Raw genomic sequence first — 17,930 nt, 5'->3', positions numbered from 1 at the left:
AACCCTTCGTGCGTTCCGCAGCTGGCACCCGCTGGCGGACTGATGCGGGCGCGTGTCTCCGCCCGTGTCATAGACTCCATGTTATGCATGGGCGGATTCCATCGTCCATCCAAAGAATCAACACGTTGGACGGAGAGTGGAATCCGCCCATGCATAGAATGGAGTCTGACACGTGTGGAGACGTGCGCCTGCATCACTCCGCCGGCGGGTGCCAACTGCGGAATGCACGAAGGGTTATCCTTCGCCATTCCGCAGTGTGCACGTACCCTTAGAGTGTATGTAGGAAGGGACACCCGAATCCAGCCCCCAGATGCCCCCTCCCCCCCCCATCCTCGGAACAAGTGGGAAGATCGTCCGGGAACTGATTTTCCCACTGCTGGATAAAGGTTATTACCTGTACGGGGATAACTTTTATACCAGCGCCCCCTCTTCCGGTCCCTCGCTGCCCTGTAGCTTGCGGCACGATCCGAAAATATCAGAAGTAGTAATAGCGCCCTAATATTTAGCAGCCATGGAGCGGACCCAGCGCTTCTGGATATGAAGGACCCCGTATCGCACCAGGACAACATTTTCCAGGTGACGTCCCCCACACTGGAGAACAGGAGACCCCAGAAGAAGTGCAGAGTGTGGCGTAACAGGGGGATCAGGAAGGACGCCATTTTCCTGTGTGACACCTGTCCTGATCCCCCCGGCCTCTGCATACTGGATTGCTCCAAGGCGCACCACACGTCATTGGGGTTCTACATTATCTAAATTCTGTCCCTTATTCCTATTTCAGGGGTCACGTTGGTCCGGGGATTATTCTGATCGCCATTATGGAGTCGGGAAGGAATTTTCCCCTGTGATCAGGCTACTGTCGTCTGCCTTACGAGGGTTTTTGCCTTCCTCTGGGTCAACACAGATAGAATTTGATGGACACCTGTCATTTTCAACCTTATAAACTAATAATTGCCCTAATACCCCCAAATAAATTAGAATTGTCCCTTTTCCCCAGCTAAGTAGGTATGACCGCCATTCCCATTAGAGGATGCCATGATGCAATTACAAAGCCTCTGTGCGGCCAGGACAGTAGAACCCCCCACAAGTGACCCTATTCTGGAAACTACACCGGATAAGGAATCTAACAAGCGGGGCAGCGGGGATTTGGCCCCCTGGTGACGGCCACATTTGGGACGTGAAAATGAAAAAAAAAATATTTTTTATTTTCTCAGCACATGTTCTACGTAAGTGCCCGTCACCAGTGGGGTCCATATGCTCACTGCACCCCTTGTTAGATTCCTTATGGGGTGTAGTTTCCAGAATGGGGTCACTTGTCGGGGGTTTCTACTGTCCTGGCAGCACAGGAGCTTTGTAATTGCAACATGGCCTCCATCCTCCATTCCAGTCTCTAAATGGCGCTCTGTCCCTTTGGTGGCTTGCCCTGTGCCCATATGGCACATTATGCCCACATGTGGGGTATTTTCGTACTCAGGGGAAACTACCCTACACGTTTTGTGTTCATTTTCTTTTTTAACCCCTTGTGGAAATGGAAAAAAATCAAGACTAGACCAACATTTAGTGTAATTTTTGTAAATTTTTACTCTAAATCATTAATCTTGTCATGATTTTTTCATTTTTATAAGGGGTTAAAAGATAAAAAAAAAAACATTTAATGTGTAGCGCAATTTCCCCTGAGTACGGAAATACCCGACATGTGGACATAAAGCGCCATTCCGGTGCAGGGTAAGCCTCCGAAGGGACGGAGCGCCATTTGGTTTTTGAAGGCTGGATTTGGATGGAATGGATTTCGAGGGGCCATGTTGCATTCAAAAGGCCCCTGTGTTGCCAAGACAGTTGAAACCCCCCACAAGTGACCCCATTATGGAAACTGCACCCCTCAGGGAATGTAACAAGGGGTGTAGTGAGCATATGGACCCCACTGGTGACGGGCACAAATGTGGAACAATGTGGCGTGAAAATGAAATATTACATTTGTTACACTATAATGTTCGTTTAGCCGTGAATTTATCATTTTCACAAGGGGTTAAAAGAGGAAAAAAAAAAAATGTGTAGAGCAATTTCCCCCGAGTCCGTAAATACCCCACATGTGGACATAAAGCGCCATGTGGGCGCAGGGCAAGGGAAGGAGCGGCATTTGGATTTTGGAGGTTGGATTTGGCTAGAATGGATGATGAACGCCATGTCGCATTTACAGAGCCCTCCTGCTGCCAAAACACTGGAAACCCCCCCACAAGTGACCCCATTCTGGAAACTACACCCCTCAAGGAATCTAACAAGGGGTGCAGTGAGGATATGGACCCCTTGATGACGGGCACATTTGTGCCATGATAGTGAAAAAATGAAATTTTTTACTTTTACGTCACATTGTTCCACATTTGTGCCCGTCACCAGTGGGGTCCATATGCTCACTGCCCCCCTTGTTAGATTCCTTGAGGGGTGTAGTTTCCAGAATGGGGTCACTTGTGGGGGGTTTCCAGTGTCTTGGCAGCACGAGGGCTCTGTAAATGCGACATGGCCCTTGAAATCCTTTTCAGTGAAATTCAGCTTCCAAAAGCCAACTGGCGCTCCTTCCATTTGGAGGCTCGTCCTGCGCCCCCTTGGCTTTTTATCGCCACATGTGGGGTATTTCCGTACTCGGGAGAAACTGCGCTACACATTTTGTGTCTTTTTTTGCCTCTTATCCCTTTAAGAAAATGAAAAATTGAAGGCTAGAACAACGTTTTAGTGTAAAAAATAAATTTTTCTTTTTTCACGCCATATTGTTCGGAAAATCTGTGAAGCACCTGTGGGGTCCAGATGCTCACCGCACCCCTTGTTACATTCCTTGAGGGGTGTAGTTTTCTAAATGGTGTCCCTTTAGGGGTGTTTTTTAGGTTTTGGCACCCCAGAGCCTCTGCCAACCTGAAGTGGTACAGTCAAAAATGACCAAATATAACGGAGGCGTTAAAATTCACTAGGCGCTCCCTTATATCTGAGGCTTGTGGTTGTGTCAAATAGCGCAATAGGGCCACATATGGGGTATTTCTATAAACTGCAGAAACGGGACAATAATTATTGGGGTGCATTTCTCTGGTAATAGGTTTATAATTATGAAAAATATTGGATTACAATAAAATCTCTGCACAGAAAATTAAAATTTTCAAATTCCTTACACACTTAGCTTTTATTTCTGTGACTCCCCTAAAGGGTTAAAACACTTTCTGGATATGCTTTTGCAGAGATTGGGGGGTGCAGTTTCTGAAATGGGGTGCTTTGTGGGGCTTTCTAACATACAGGCCCCTCAAATACACTTTAAACCTGAACAGGTCCCTGAAAATATCTGATTTTGAAATTTGACTGAAAATTTGGAAATTTGCTGCTAATGTTTTAAGCTTCCTATCGTCTAAAAAAAATGAAAGATCGTTTAATAAATGCCGCCAACATAAAGTAGACATGTTGCTAATGCTATTTAATATATAATTTATGTGGTATAACCACTTTCTGTATACGCAAAAAAGTTTCAAAGTTGGAAAAATGCATTTTTTTTCACATTTTTTCACATTATTTGGGTTTTTTTCATAAAGATTTGTTATGAGTATCGACTCCAATTTACCAGAAATGTAAAGTACAATATGTCACGAGAAAACAATCTCAGAATCAGCTGGATAGGTAAAAGCATCCCGAAGTTATTAATGAATAAAGTGACACTGGTCATATTCATAAAATTTGTCTCTGTCATTAAGGCCATTTCAGGCTCTGTCCTTAAGGGGTTAAAGAGAACCAATCACCTAAAATTCACTATCCCTATTATCAAAGGTCCTCTCTCCCTAAGTCTATCTATGAAGATACATACTGCCTTTGCAGTCTGTATCTTATTCTTTACCTAATTCCTCATCTTCTGTGCAGTAATGCCGGGCGCCGCCATCTTGATGACGTCACGCTGGAACGCACCGCTGGAACGCAATTGACGTCATCAATATGGCGGCGGCCGGCATTAATGCACCGGAACAAAGGAGCAGGTAAAGTATAAGATACAAACTGCAAAGGCAGTCTATCTTTATGAAGTCTATTTATGAAGATACAGACTGCATTTGCAGTCTGTATCTTATACTTTACCTGCTCCTTTGTTCCGGTGCAGTAATGCCGGCCACCGCCATCTTGATGACGTCACGTGCGTTCCAGCGGTGCGTTCCAGCATGACGTGAACAAGATGGCGGCGGATGGCATTACTGCATCGAAACAAAGGAGCAGGTAAAGTATTAGATACAGACTGCAAAAGCAGTCTGTATCTTCAATTTGTCTATTTATAAAGATACAGACTGCAAAGGCAGTCTGTATCTTATACTTTACCTGATCCTCTTGTTCGGTGCAGGAAGGCCGGGCGCCGCCATCTTGATTACACTACTTGCGTTCCACCGCTGGAACGCAAGTGACGTAATCAAGATGGCGGCGCCCGGCCTTCCTGCACCGAACAAGAGGATCAGGTAAAGTATAAGATACAGACTGCAAAGGCAGTCTGTATCTTCATTTTGTCTATTTATGAAGACACAGACTGCCTTTGCAGTCTGTATCTTATACTTAACCTGATCCTCTGGTCCGCTGTAGCATGGTCGGGCGCCGCCATCTTGATTTAGTCTCTTGCGTTTCAGCGGTGGAACGCAAATGACGTCATCAAGATGGCGGCGCCCGGCCTTGCCACTCTGCATGACGGGAGCTTCCTGTCTCGCGCCGGCTCTTTTGAAAAGAGCCGGCGCAAGACAGGAAAGTTAAAAGTAAATATTTTAAAAACGCGGCCAAAAAAATAATCTAATATATTTACAAATATTAATAAAATAATTAAATACATCTAATTAGGGGGAAAAAATTTTTTGATTTTCATCCATGATTGGTTCTCTTTAAGCTTTGCCCGTGCCTGTACAATTTTACGCAACGTGGGGACCGTGGGGCGTTGAAGCATGCGGGATTCCAGGGTAGAAAGGCGGGTCCTCCAGAGTGCTATTTGTTCTTGTCTATTCTTTTTGAGATGGGATGCTAGTGAAATGCAGTGACCACACATCACAGCCTTATGGGCCTCCCAGAGCGTGGAACCTGAAGAAACCGAAGGGGCATTAAGGGAGAAGTATGAGGACAGGTGTTGTTTCAGGACGTCCCTGTGCTCCGGGACCTTGAGAAGCCTCTCATTAAGCCGCCAGTGGCATCGACGGGGTGCACAGCGAGAGAGGGCCAGGTCCAACAGCACAGGTGCGTGATCTGACCATGTGAAGGGTTCTATGTAGGTGGATGTAAGGGTGCGTATGGTTAGTACATTACCGAAGAAGTGGTCCAGTCTGGTGTGCGTCTGGTGAGGGTGGGAATAGAAAGTGTACTGGCGAGCAGAAGGATTGTGGACGCGCCAAAGGTCGAAGAGCTGGAGGGCACGGACTATCTGACGGAAACTACGGGACTGTTGAGAGTCGGGGAGAAAGAGTGGAAGAGAAAGGAGTGCTCCTGTCTGCAGAAGGAGAAAATACAAGGTTAAAGGACAAGTGCCATGAAAAACTTTTTCCCAGTAATTGAAACACATTACAAAGTTATATAACTCTGTAATGTGCTTCAATCACCTATCTGCCTCCCTTCCCTGTCTTTTCCCCCCTCCACCCCCCACCAGGAAGTGTCCTAACTCACACAGGCCTGATTACTGTCCTCACAGTCACCAGGCAGCTCCTTGTGAGGATGAGTCATCAGCAGGAGGGCTGCTCTAGGTCCTGTTACACCAGCCTCCCCCTCCCCCTCCTTGTCAGGTGACTCTGCTTGCTCAGCTTATCTTCTCTAGTGACATGACTCCTTCACTGAGTCCATGGCAGCAGGAGAGGGTATGAGGGGAGGGGGGAGCTGCCTATGTGCCGGAGTTAGTCTGAGGGAAGATAAGCATGACCTGTAACAAGTGATGGCTTGCAGTTGTTCAGCCAATGGGAGCTGAGCAAGCCTGTCACCTGACAAGGCAGGGGAGGGGGGAGGCTAGTGTAACAGGAGAAGGAGCTGAGAGAAGAGCTTGGTGATGGTGATGACAGTAATCAGGTCTGTGTGAGTCAGGACACTTTCTGGTGGGGGGTGGAGGGGGGAAAAGACAGGGAAGGGAGGCAGATAGGTGATTGAAGCATATTAGAGAGTTATATAATTTTGTAATGTGCTTCAATTACTGGGAAAAAGTTTTTCATGGCACTTGTCCTTTAACCTCTTAAGGACATAGGACGTATGCGTACGTCATATGTCCTCACTTGCACTTCAAAGCGGGGCCGCGCGGCGGCCCCGCTTTGAAGTGCCGCGATCCCGGGTGCCGCGAGTAGCCCGGGACCGCTGCTATTAGCGGGCACGGTCTGATCGCCGTGCCCGCTAATTAGCTAATCGGAGGCAACTGTCAAAGTTGACAGCTGCCTCCGATTACCGGAGGCAACGTTTCCCTGGGGTCTAGTGGGGGAGATCGCTCCTCCGGGACCTTGTCCCGGAGGAGCGATCTCCGTTACTGATGCCGGCCGGGGACGCGTCCAAGATGGCGCCGTCCTCGGCTCGGCACTCGTTCGTTTTCGGATGCAGCAGCCGAAAGCAAACGAGTGCCGATTTCATGGATCTCTGCAGCATATCTATGCTGCAGAGATCTCAATGAGAGATCCAAGTGTATATACTAGAAGTCCCCCAGGGGGGCTTCTAGTATATGTGTAAAAAAAATAAATAAAGTGTTGTTAATAGTAAAAAGCCCCCTCCCCTAATAAAAGTCTGAATCACCCCCCTTTTCCCAGGTTTTAAATAAAAGTAAACAAATAAATAAATAAATAAACATGTTTGCTATCGCCGCGTGCGTAATCGCCCGAACTATTAATTAATCACATTCCTGATCTCGTACGGTAAACGGCGTCAGCGCAAAAAAATCCCAAAGTGCAAAATTGCGCATTTTTGGTCGCATCAAATCCAGAAAAAATGTAATATAAAGCGATCAAAAAGTCGAATATGCGCAATCAAGGTACCGATAGAAAGATCACATCATGGCGCAAAAAATTACACCTCACACAGCCCCATAGACCAAAGGATAAAAGTGCTATAAGCCTGGGAATGGAGCGATTTTAAGGAACGTATATTGGTTAACAACGGTTTGAATTTTTTACAGGCCATCAGATACAATATAAGTTATACATGTTATATATCGTTTTAATCGTAACGACTTGAGGAACATGCATAACAAGTCAGTTTTACCCCAGGGCGAATGGCGTAAAAACACATTTCCCCCAAATAAAAGAAATGTGTTTTTTTTTTCAATTTCACCATACTTTGAATTTTTTTCTGGTTTCGCAGTGTACTTTATGCAAAAATTCAGCCTGTAATTGCAAAGTACAATTAGTGACGCAAAAAATAAGGGGTCATGTGGGTTTCTAGGTGGAAAAATGCAAGTGCTATGACCTTTTAAACACAAGGAGGAAAAAACGAAAACGTAAAAACGAAAATGGGCCATGTCCTTAAAGGGTTAAAATCCCCACCTACAAGCAGGGTAGAGTCTCAAAAAGGCTCAAGGAGCTTGCACACCTTACGCAGGAAAGCAATTTGTTTAACATTAGTGACGTACAGATTACAAAGGGTAAGGGTAACCCCAGAAAAAGATCCATGTAGAATAACATATCGGCCTTTGGGGTCCAAGATGTCTTTAGTAATTTGGAATGGGCAGGAGCTCCCCAGTAAAACGGCCACGCCCGCTCTCTTCGTGGAGAAGTACGCATGGTATGCACGAGGGTACCAGCGTTTGGCAAAGTTAAAAGAGGAATGAGCATCAAAGTGCGTCTCCTGTAAGAAGACAATGTCATCATTGAGCCGTCTCATTTCCTGAAGAGCAAGTCTGCGCTTAGCTGGGGAGTTCAGCCCTTTGACATTATGGGTAATCAACCTAACCATAATCAAGGCAATAGGAGGGTAAGGTCGAGCAAGTGTGGAGGATGCTCAGGTGAGGAGGGAATAGGTGCGACAAAATTCACTCACACCAGGACACCCTTCCACCTCCAACAGAGGTATAGAAGAAGTGGGGGACAGGGTCCGAGATAGGGGTAGGGGAGTCAGGAGGAGAGGGAGAGAAAAGAAAGAAAGAAAAGCACTAGAGAGAAGAAAACAGTACAAAAATTGGAAAGACCATACGCCCTAAAAGGCGTGAGATACTGGAACGAATTTTGGCACCGAAAGGCAGCGACCAAAACAGGCCACCAAACAGAGTAACATATAATAAATGTAAACAGAGTGGTCCGCACGTATCTAGCGGGGAGCGCATAAGGGGCCAGGGGAATCACCAAGGAAGCGAGACCCGGGCCGCCTCAATGACTATGCAAATAACATGAAGGGAGGGGGTCCCGCCCCCCCGCCAAAACAGCAGGACCATCGGGGCCTCCACCCAAGATTCCTGTGACACATCGTAAAGGAGAATAGGGATAGTGCAAATAAGAGTAGCTACGGCACTCGGTTGACGGGGCAGGGAAGGAGGGGAGGAGGGGGGGAAAGAGGGGTAGGTGAAGGGTGAAGGGTGGAGGGGTTGAGGAGGGATGGAAGGGGGTAGGGGAGAAGGGGGAGGAGGCGGGAGGGGGAGGAAGGGGGGAGGGGAGAGAAAAAAAAAAAAACAACAACAAGGGGGCAAACAGTGAAGCACCAGAAACAGTAACATAGATCATCGCTTAACTATACTGCTAAGAAGAACAACGGAAAACGGTATGCATTGAGATGCAATAGATAAAAGAACAATCAGAACCAAGACTATATACTCAGGTCCCTTCGTGTGGGGTAACCCAAAGAGAAGAGTCATATCCTATTGGCCACCACAGTTCTTGCCGAACCGATCAGGCGGGGTCCAGACGAGCAGGAGCAGAACTGCAGGCTCTCTTCCCCTTGTGGTGAGCCGGCGTCCAGATGTGTGGTAGCGGAGGAGGAGGAGTCAGCTGATCCCAGTCCGGGAGCACCGGAGGGGTGATTTCAAAGGTATCACAGAATTTAGAGAGGTCCTCGGGAGAGTGGAAGGTTGCAGAGCGTCCATCTTTCCTAGCCGTTAGGGAGAAGGGGAAACCCCAGCGGTAAGTGATCCCCTAATTTCTCAAGGTATCAAGCAGAGGAGGGAGTAGCTTCCGTTGGTGGAGAGTAATGCGGGAGAGGTCAGGGAATAGCTGGATGTCGGTGCCCTCAAAGGTGATGGAGTGTAGAAGCCTGGCTTTGCGCATAATGTTCTCTTTGGATGTAAAATCCGTGACGCAACAAATGACATCCCGAGGTGTGGTGGAGCTGCCCCTGGGGTGCAAGGCTCTATGGGCCCGGTCCAGTTTAATAGGAGAGTCCTCAGGTAGACCCAGAATCTGGTTAAATAGCTTTTGGAGGATTACGTGCAAGTCTTCAGGTCCGGTTGCTTCCGGAAGTCCCCGTACACGAATGTTATGGTGGCGGCCACGATTATCAAGGTCCTCCAATTGCCTGCGCATTTCTCTGAGGGCTTCGGTCTGGGCCTCGGAGGTGTTACGTAAGTCAGAGGTCAGGGACCTGGTTTGTTCATGATCAGATTCAAGTACTTCCACTCGGTCAGCAATCGCTTTTATATCATTCCTTACTGCAACAATTTCTGCTCTACAGGCCGAACGGACTTCTGAAATCAGTGACTGAAAGTCCTGTTTAGTGGGAAGATTCCTCAAATACTGTGCCCACGGTGCCATATTGTCTGGGGGTAGGTCGCAGGTCTCTTCTATGGACGAGTGAGAGGAGGGGGATGACCATGCCCTATCTGGGGTCTGCAAGATGGAGGGGGTCATAGCAAAGTCAGTGTCCTGCAGGTCAGGAGAGGCAGGGATAATGGGCCGAGTCCCTGCATGCTGGTGAGCAGGCACTGGTTGCAGAGCTGCTCTCTCTTTAGAAGCCTGCCTGCGTGTGTAGGGCCTCTGCTGTAATGGCGCCAGCCGGGCGTCATAGCCAGAGCACATGGGGCCAGGGGAGATGAACAGGGCAGACTCACCACTCTCAGAGGGGGGGGCCACCCTGAGCTCCACGGACGGCAGAGGAAGCAGGGGCCGCTCAGTCCGGGGGGGCGCCCGTCGCTGGAGGAAGGCTGTGCTGCGCAGCGGAGGTGTCTGCTCCTGCCCGGGTGACTGTCACAGGGGGATCCCACACCATCTTGGATCCCCGCGCGGTACTCTGAAGCCCCGGGGCCAGGTACTTATGAAGCGTCGGCTGGCAGGATCTGCTAGTCCTGGAGGCAGGGAGAGTCTTAGGGGGTTTCTGGTGCTTCATGGACCTCATAAGAAAGTGGGTGCAGGGTGTCACAGGGCTGTACAAGCTCGGCGGCCCGGGAGCTCGAGGGAAATGCGTCCTCACTCCATGAGCCTCAAGCAACGCCCCAATGTCATACATTTTGACAGGCATCCAAGTTGTTGAGGCCCAGGCATACCAGGTTCTTTTCAGAGGCCCCAGTAGAAAAAGATCAAAAAAGGTTTTCTCTACAATACCTAATGTAATTTGAAGTTATGTATTCTTTAATAAGCTGACACTAGAGGGGCATACCTTTCAGTATATTTATTGCTACCATAACAAATAGTGTCATAGCTATTACACAAATGTTTATCCTATTTGCTGCCACTAGTAGCCACCTAATGGCAGCTTCAGACTGATGATGTACTTTCCAAGCAAGATCTTCGCCGGAGTACCTCTTTTAACACTTGTTTTCTGTGCCCAGTAGAATTCTAAAATAAGTACATAATAGTTCATTGAGAAAATCATGGTTGTAGACAGAGGATGAGGCTCAACCTCTTAGTTCCTTTTCTATATTTGGCTTTATTGCCTTTGTCCATTGCACACTTGTTTGTTTGTTTTCTTTTTTTTTTTTTTTTGAATACCCTTTATTTTGCCCTGTACTACAGTAGCTTTTTAAATCTGGGTTTACATAAAGATGAACAAAAATTTATTGGCATGGTCAAGCTGTTATATAAGTGAGCAAGAGCGGCAGTATCTATTAATGGGGACAGATCTGAGGTGTTCCGGCTGTCATGAGGGACAAGGCAGGGGTGTCCTCTCTCCCGCTTGCTCTTCGCCCTTGCCATTGAGCCATTGGCGAATCTAATTAGAGGAGCCGATGGTTTCGAGGGTTTTGGGGCGAGGGGTGAGGGGGACAGGGTCTCACTTTATTCCGATGATCTCCTGTTATATTTGAAGGACTCGGTAGTGGTAGTACCGAGACTAATGGGACTTATTCAGGAGATCGGAAAATCGCTGAGTTCCCCCCTTTAAGAACACTGAAAAAAGATGAATCATTTATGTATTTGGGTATAAAAATTTCACAGAATATTGAGGAATTTAATGCTCTTAATGTTAAACCCTTAATATCAGTATTAGAGAACAAGATTGACGCGTGGTTGAAGCTCCCGTTGTCTAGAGCGGACCGTATTGTCCTAATAAAATCGGTGTGTGTACCAAAACTACTGTACGTATTAGGAGCGGCCCCCTGCTGGATAGAGTAAAAGTATTTTTTTAAAAATTACCATCTTATGGAATGCACTAATATGGGGAAGAAAAAGAGTGCGCCTAAAGTTAGATTCATTAATGGTGGCAAGAGACAGAGGAGGTTTGGGAGTCCCAAATATGGAGCAATATTTTATAGCGTCCCCATTATATTGCTTATCCAAATGGAAACATCGTGAATTTTTCACTATTGTGAGGCATGATCAGGAGGTACCAGAATGGGATATATTTGAAAAATTAGAATCAGGTTGCCTGGAAAGGGGACATTGTTGTAAATGGCCCATGGTTATTAAGTTAGTTAAAATATGGAAGAGACTGAAATCTATTCTGGGAATTGAAGGGTATTTAGATTGTACTCCCCTGTGGAAAAATAGAAGAATGGTGGGTGGTATAGATTGTACTCCCCTGTGGAAAAATAGAAGAATGGTGGGTGGTATGGAATTGGGAGTCTTGGAGAAGTTAAAAAGGAAAGGGGTAAGGGGTATTAACCCCTTCAAGACCAAGCCTATTTGCACCTAAAGACCAGGCTCATTTTTCAAAATCTGACCTGTCTCACTTTATGCGCTCATAGCTCAGTGATGCTTTAACGTAAGCTAGCGATTCTGAGATTGTTTTTTCGTCACATATGGCACTTTATATTAGTGGCAAAATTTGGTCACTACTTTGTGTGGTTTTTGTGAAAACCATCAAAATATCATTAAAAATTTTAAAAATTAGCATTTTATGAACTCTGAAATTCTCTGCTTCTAAAAAAAGAAAGACGTATCACGTAAATTAGTTACTAAGTCACATTACCGATATGTCCTCTTTATTCTGGCTTCATTTCATAAACATATTTTACTTTTTTAGAGTGTTACGGGGCTTAGAAATTTAACAGCAAGTTACCACATTTTCGTGAAAGTTTCCAAAACTGATTTTTTTTAGGGACCAGTTCTTTTTTTAAGTTGATTTAGGAGGTTTGTATACTGGAAACCCCCATAAGTGATCCCATTTTGGAAACTACACACTTTAAAGATTTAATATAGGGGTATAATGAGAATTTTAACCCTACAGGGGCTGGAGGAAAGTATTCACCATTAGGCTGTAAAAAAATGAAAAAATGTAATTTTCCAATAATATATACGTTTAGATTAAAGTTTCTCATTTTCAAAAGGAACATGAGAGAAAAAGCACCCCAAAATTTGTAACACAGGTTCTCTTGAGTACTACGGTACCCCATATGTGGGCGTAAACCACTGTATGGGCACACAGCAGGGCTCAGAAGGAAGGGAGCGCCAATAAGCTTTTCCATTGCAGATTTTGCTGAAGAAGTTTCCGAGCGCCAGGTGCATTTGCAGAGCCCCTGTAGTGTTAGCAGAGAGAAAAAAAACCCATAAGTCACCCCATTTTGGAAAGTGCACCCCTCAAAGTATTCATCTTAGGGTAGGATGAGCATTTTGACCCCACAGGTGTTAGAGGTAAGTATTCAAAATTAGACAGTAAAAATGAAAAACTCAAATTTTTCCAATAATATGTGCGTTTAGTTTGAAATTTCTCAATTTCATGAGGAACAAGAGAAAAATAGTACCCTAAAATTTGTAACGCAGGTTCTCCTGAGTAAAAAGGTACCTCATATGTGGGCATACACCACTGCATTGGCACACAGCAGGGCTCAGAAGGAAAGGAGCGCCAATTAGCTTTTTCAATGCAGATTTTGCTGAAGAAGTTTCTGAGTGCCAGGTGCGTTTGCAGCGCCCCTGTAGTGCCAGCGGAGTAAAATCTCGCCATAAGTCACCCCATTTTGGAAAGTGCACCCCTCAAAGAATTCATTTTGGGGTGTGGTGAGCATTTTCACCCCACAGGTATTAGAGGAAAGTATTCAAAAGTAGACAGTAAAAATGAAAAACTCGAATTTATCCAGTAATATGTTCCTTTAGTTTAAAATTTCTCAATTTCACGAGGAACAGGAGAGGAAATTACCCCAAAATCTGTAACACAGGTTCTCTGGAGTAGAAAGGTACCCCATATGTAGGCATAAACCCCTGTATGGGCACACAGCCGGGCTCAGAAGGGAAGGAGCGCCAATTAGCATTTTCCATGCAGATTTTTCTGAAGAAGTTTCTGAGCGCCAGGTGCGTTTGAAGCGCCCCTGTAATGTCTACAGAATAGAACCCCCCAAAAGTCACCCCATTTTGGAAAGTACACCCCTCAAAGAATTCATCTTGGGGTAGGATGAGCATTTTGGCCCCACAGGTATTAGAGAAAAGTATTCAAAATTGGCCAGTAAAAATTTAAAACTTGAATTTTTCCAATAATATGTTGGTTTAGTTTGAAATTTCTAAATTTCACAAAGAACAGGAGTAAAAATGTACCCCAAAATCTGTAACACAGGTTCTCCTGAGTACAACAGTACCCCATATCTGGGCATAAACCACTGTATGGGCACACAGCAGGGCTCAGAAGGGAAGGAGCGCCAATTTGCTGGAGCAAAACCGCAGCTAGTAATAGGTATTAGAATAGCGCAGTTACTAAAAAAAAAAGAAAAAATGAGATTACAGGTAATGTGGGGTGGTTACGGACAGTCTGGGGGGGTTCCAGGTAATCTGGAGGTGGTTACGGGTAATCTGGGGTGGATACGGTCAACCTGGGGTGGATACGGTCAACCTGGGGTGGATACGGTCAACCTGGGGTGGATACGGTCAACCTGGGGTGGATACGGTCAACCTGCGGTGGTTACGGGCAACGTGGGGTGGATACGGGCAACCTAGGGTGGTTACAGGCAACCTGCTGTGGTTACGGGCAACGTGGGGTGGTTACTAACAATCTGGGGTGGTTACAGACAATCTGGGGTGGTTACGGATAAACTGAAGTGCTTATAGGTAATCTGAGGTGGGTACCTGTAATCTGGCGTGGTTACGGGCAATCTGGAGGGGGTCATTGGCAATTTGGGCTGGTCAGAGGCAAGGTGCGGTGGTCAGAGGCGACGTGCGGTGGTTGCGTGCAATCTGGGGGGTTACATGTAATCTGGCATGATTACGGGCAACCTGGAGGGGTTACAGACAATCTAGGATTGTTAAGGATAGACTGAAGTGCTTATAGGTAATCTGGGGTGGGTACATGTAATTTGGGGTGGTTACAGGCAATCTGGGGTGATTACGGACAATCTGGAGGGGTCACTGGCAACGTGCGGTGGTTACGTGCAACGTGCAGTGGTTAAGTGTTATCTGGGGGGTTACGTGCAATCTGACGTGATTACGGGCAACCTGCGGTGATTACGGGTAATCTGGGGGGGTTAGGGGTAATTTAGGAGTAGACTGCAATTATTACTATAATAAGTCTGTTTTATTTTTTTGTATGTTTTTCACTTTTTGCACTTTTACACATTTATTTTCACATATTTTCTATCACAGTAATCATAGTTCAGAGACAGAGACCAAATTGGTCTCTGTCACTTAAAATTTTCAGAGTTGGCTGGTTCTGGAGCGCATGCGCACTTCAGAAGCAGCCTGGACGTCGAGGAGGAAGGACCTCCCAGGATCAGGTGAGTATATGGGGAAGGGGGGTGACTGGGGGTATGGGGGGCGACTTGGGGGGGGCACAGTATCACTTTTTATCCCGTCACCAATCATTCATGGTGACAGGATAAAAAGTGCTGGGGAGCACATGGCACAAGCGTTATAGTATATACCGCTGATCGCTTGTACTGGGACCCCACAGGGGGGTCCCCGATCACTGCCCCATGCTCTCCGCTAGGGCTGGGCGATATGGCCTAAAATTTATATCACGATATAATTTGATGCATGCACGATATAACGATATATCACGATATATAAATTTTTTTTTGTGTGTATACTCACCACCCCCTTGCCAGTCATCAGCCTTCCCCTGTGCCAGTGATCAGCCCTCCCCTATGCCTTCAGCCCCCTTTGTGCCAGTTATCACCCCCCTTGCCAGTCATCAGCCTTCCCCTGTGCCATCAGCCCACCCTGTGCCAGTGATCAGCCCTCCCCTGTGCCATCAGCCCCCCTTGCGCCAGTCATCAGCCCCCCTTGCCAGTCATCAGCCCCCCTTGCCAGTCATCAGCCCCCCTTGCCAGTCATCAGCCTTCCCCTGTGCCATCAGCCCACCCTGTGCCAGTCATCAGCCCTCCCTTGTGCCAGTTATCACCCGCCTTGCCAGTCATCAGCCCCCCGTTGCCAGTCATCACCCCCCTCCCCCAGTGCCAGTCATCTCCCCTCTGTTTTCCAGCCATTTCATATGCCCGCCATCATGTCCCCCCAGCCAGGGCCATCATCAGCCCCATGCCAAGCCATCTGCCGCCCCCGACCCTCTGCTACTTACCTTTCCTGCAGGGCTGGCTGATGGAGTCCGCGAGGCGAGACGGGCCGCGTCTTCTTCCCAGCATGCACTGGGAGACCTGACGTCACCTGACGATGCGTGAACGGAAGGCCCTGCAGCGCGGTACCACGGAGCGGTAAGTGAGAAGCTTCTTCACTACCGCTCCGTGGTATATCGCGATATGACGATATGACAAAAATCTATATCGTCAACCGAATTGATGACGATATTTTGGCATATCGTTTATATCGCCCAGCCCTACTCTCCGCTACCTCCGGTGGCGGAGAGCATGGGGCTTTCATTCATTTTACTGTTAGATCACTGTGAACAGACATTAGTCTGTTCACAGTGATGGCGGCGGCCATCTTGGATCTGATGGCCGCCGCGGGGAAGGGGGTTATTGACTGGGGCACTAGGGGGGCTGATCTGGGGTCTGATTTTACTTATTTCATCTCCCCCCACCGTGGGTTCACGGTGGGGGGAGATGAAATACAGCGGCTGCATCAGCCCATTACAGACCGCCGTATCGGCGGTCACTAAGGGGTTAATGAGGGTCAGTTGCGGGATCACAGCTGATTCTCATTATCTCCGGTGCTGTACTCAGATGAGAGCGGGATCGCTTTCTCTGCAGCAATCCCGCTCTCATCAGTAACAGGAACGTATATATACATTCCTACTGCATGGGGTATGTGCAATAGGAATGTATATATACATGTTACTGACGTGAAGGGGTTAAGGATATAATGCTAGATGGTAAACTAAAAGAATGGGACAGGATGATGTCAGAAATAAAATTTAGCTAGAACGGATTGGTTCGATTATGCGAGAGTGAGAAACATGATCTGTGCCACCCAGAAAATTATTTTCTGTATTTGTATTTTGTTACTATATATTTAGGATGATGTGATATGGTATATTTATATTATTATTGTGAAATTATAAATAAAATGTATTAAACAAAAAAAAACAAGCTTACAAATGATTACATTGTTGGAGTTGCCATTTTCTTCAGTATTTAGTTTGGATAGAGCCAGTTGTCGTCTCCTAATATCTGTTATGATCCCATCCTAGCATAAAACCTTTCTATTACCTATATTATAGTTGTTCAGATATTTTTTTAGACGCTTGTTACATTTAATCGACGTATGTTTTAAATATACACTATTCACTGTGTGGTACAAATAAGATTATAAATGTATTCCCTGGGTTATTGGCAATACCAAATTTAAACATTAAAACTGATGAGAAAGCCGGAGTAATGTTTTATATTCTCACATCATATTTTTTTTCCTGCTACATAGGCCTGCGGAAGAACCAACCACCTGGACGGGTTACTTTGGAAAAGTTATTATGGCTTCGACCAGTTATTTGCCTTCTCAAGTAACTGAAATGTTCAACCAGGGCAGAGCTTTTGCGACTGTTCGCTTGCCTTTCTGTGGTCACAGGAACATTTGTTCATTGGCAGTGTAATTTTAAGTCTTATTTTTTTATATGGTGTTTCAACTACTAATTGAACTTAATGTTGTCTTTATTCTCTTTTTTTATGCCAGATTGTACTAACAAATAGCTTAAGGGTCCATTTACACAGAAAGATTATCTGACAGATTATCTGCCAAAGATTTGAAGCAAAAGCCAGGGACAGACGATAAACAGAAAACAGCCTGAGATTTTTCCTTTTTTCAAATCCATTCCTAACTTTGGCTTCAAATCTTTGGCAGATAATCTGTCAGATAATCTTTCTGTGTAAATGGACCCTTAAACACTGTAATAATGTACACTTTATTCCCATCAGAGCTTGTTTTCTATCCATAGAATAGCGGAAACCAAGCTGATTGCTGGGGGTCTGACCTCACCAGGACCCAACTGATACCAAAAACAGAGATAATTTCCCTGCAATGGATGGTGCTCTCAGTGCACCTGTGCAGCCACTGAGTCCTTTGTTCTCGGGATTGCTGGAGGCCCCAGCAGTCAGTTAGTTAGTTCCATATCCTGTGGATAGGGGATTACAATTTTAGATGGGAATACCGGTTAAACATTGTAATTAGGGATGAGCGAACTTTTGAAAAGTTCTGTTCGATCCCCCGAACTTTCCTGAAGTTCGGGTTCTGAAGAATCGAACCGATATCGAACCTTGCAAT

The 17,930-nt window shown here is 46.2% G+C and overlaps 1 protein-coding gene across 3 annotated transcripts in view; it reads left to right on the top strand.

Annotated features, from left to right (window-relative positions):
* The window catches only part of WIPI2 (WD repeat domain, phosphoinositide interacting 2), a 150,675-nt gene that overhangs the window by 100,129 nt on the left and 32,616 nt on the right, over positions 1–17,930 (top strand). For all 3 annotated transcript variants that reach the window (XM_069983577.1, XM_069983574.1, XM_069983575.1), the window contains one exon: positions 17,094–17,258. In XM_069983577.1, coding sequence (XP_069839678.1) covers positions 17,094–17,258 — 165 coding nt within the window. The remainder of the gene's footprint in view (positions 1–17,093; positions 17,259–17,930) is intronic.

Source organism: Dendropsophus ebraccatus, chromosome 9, assembly GCF_027789765.1.
Source record: "Dendropsophus ebraccatus isolate aDenEbr1 chromosome 9, aDenEbr1.pat, whole genome shotgun sequence".
Classification (NCBI taxonomy): domain Eukaryota; kingdom Metazoa; phylum Chordata; class Amphibia; order Anura; family Hylidae; genus Dendropsophus; species Dendropsophus ebraccatus.
This window is presented reverse-complemented; position numbering and strand designations above follow the sequence as displayed.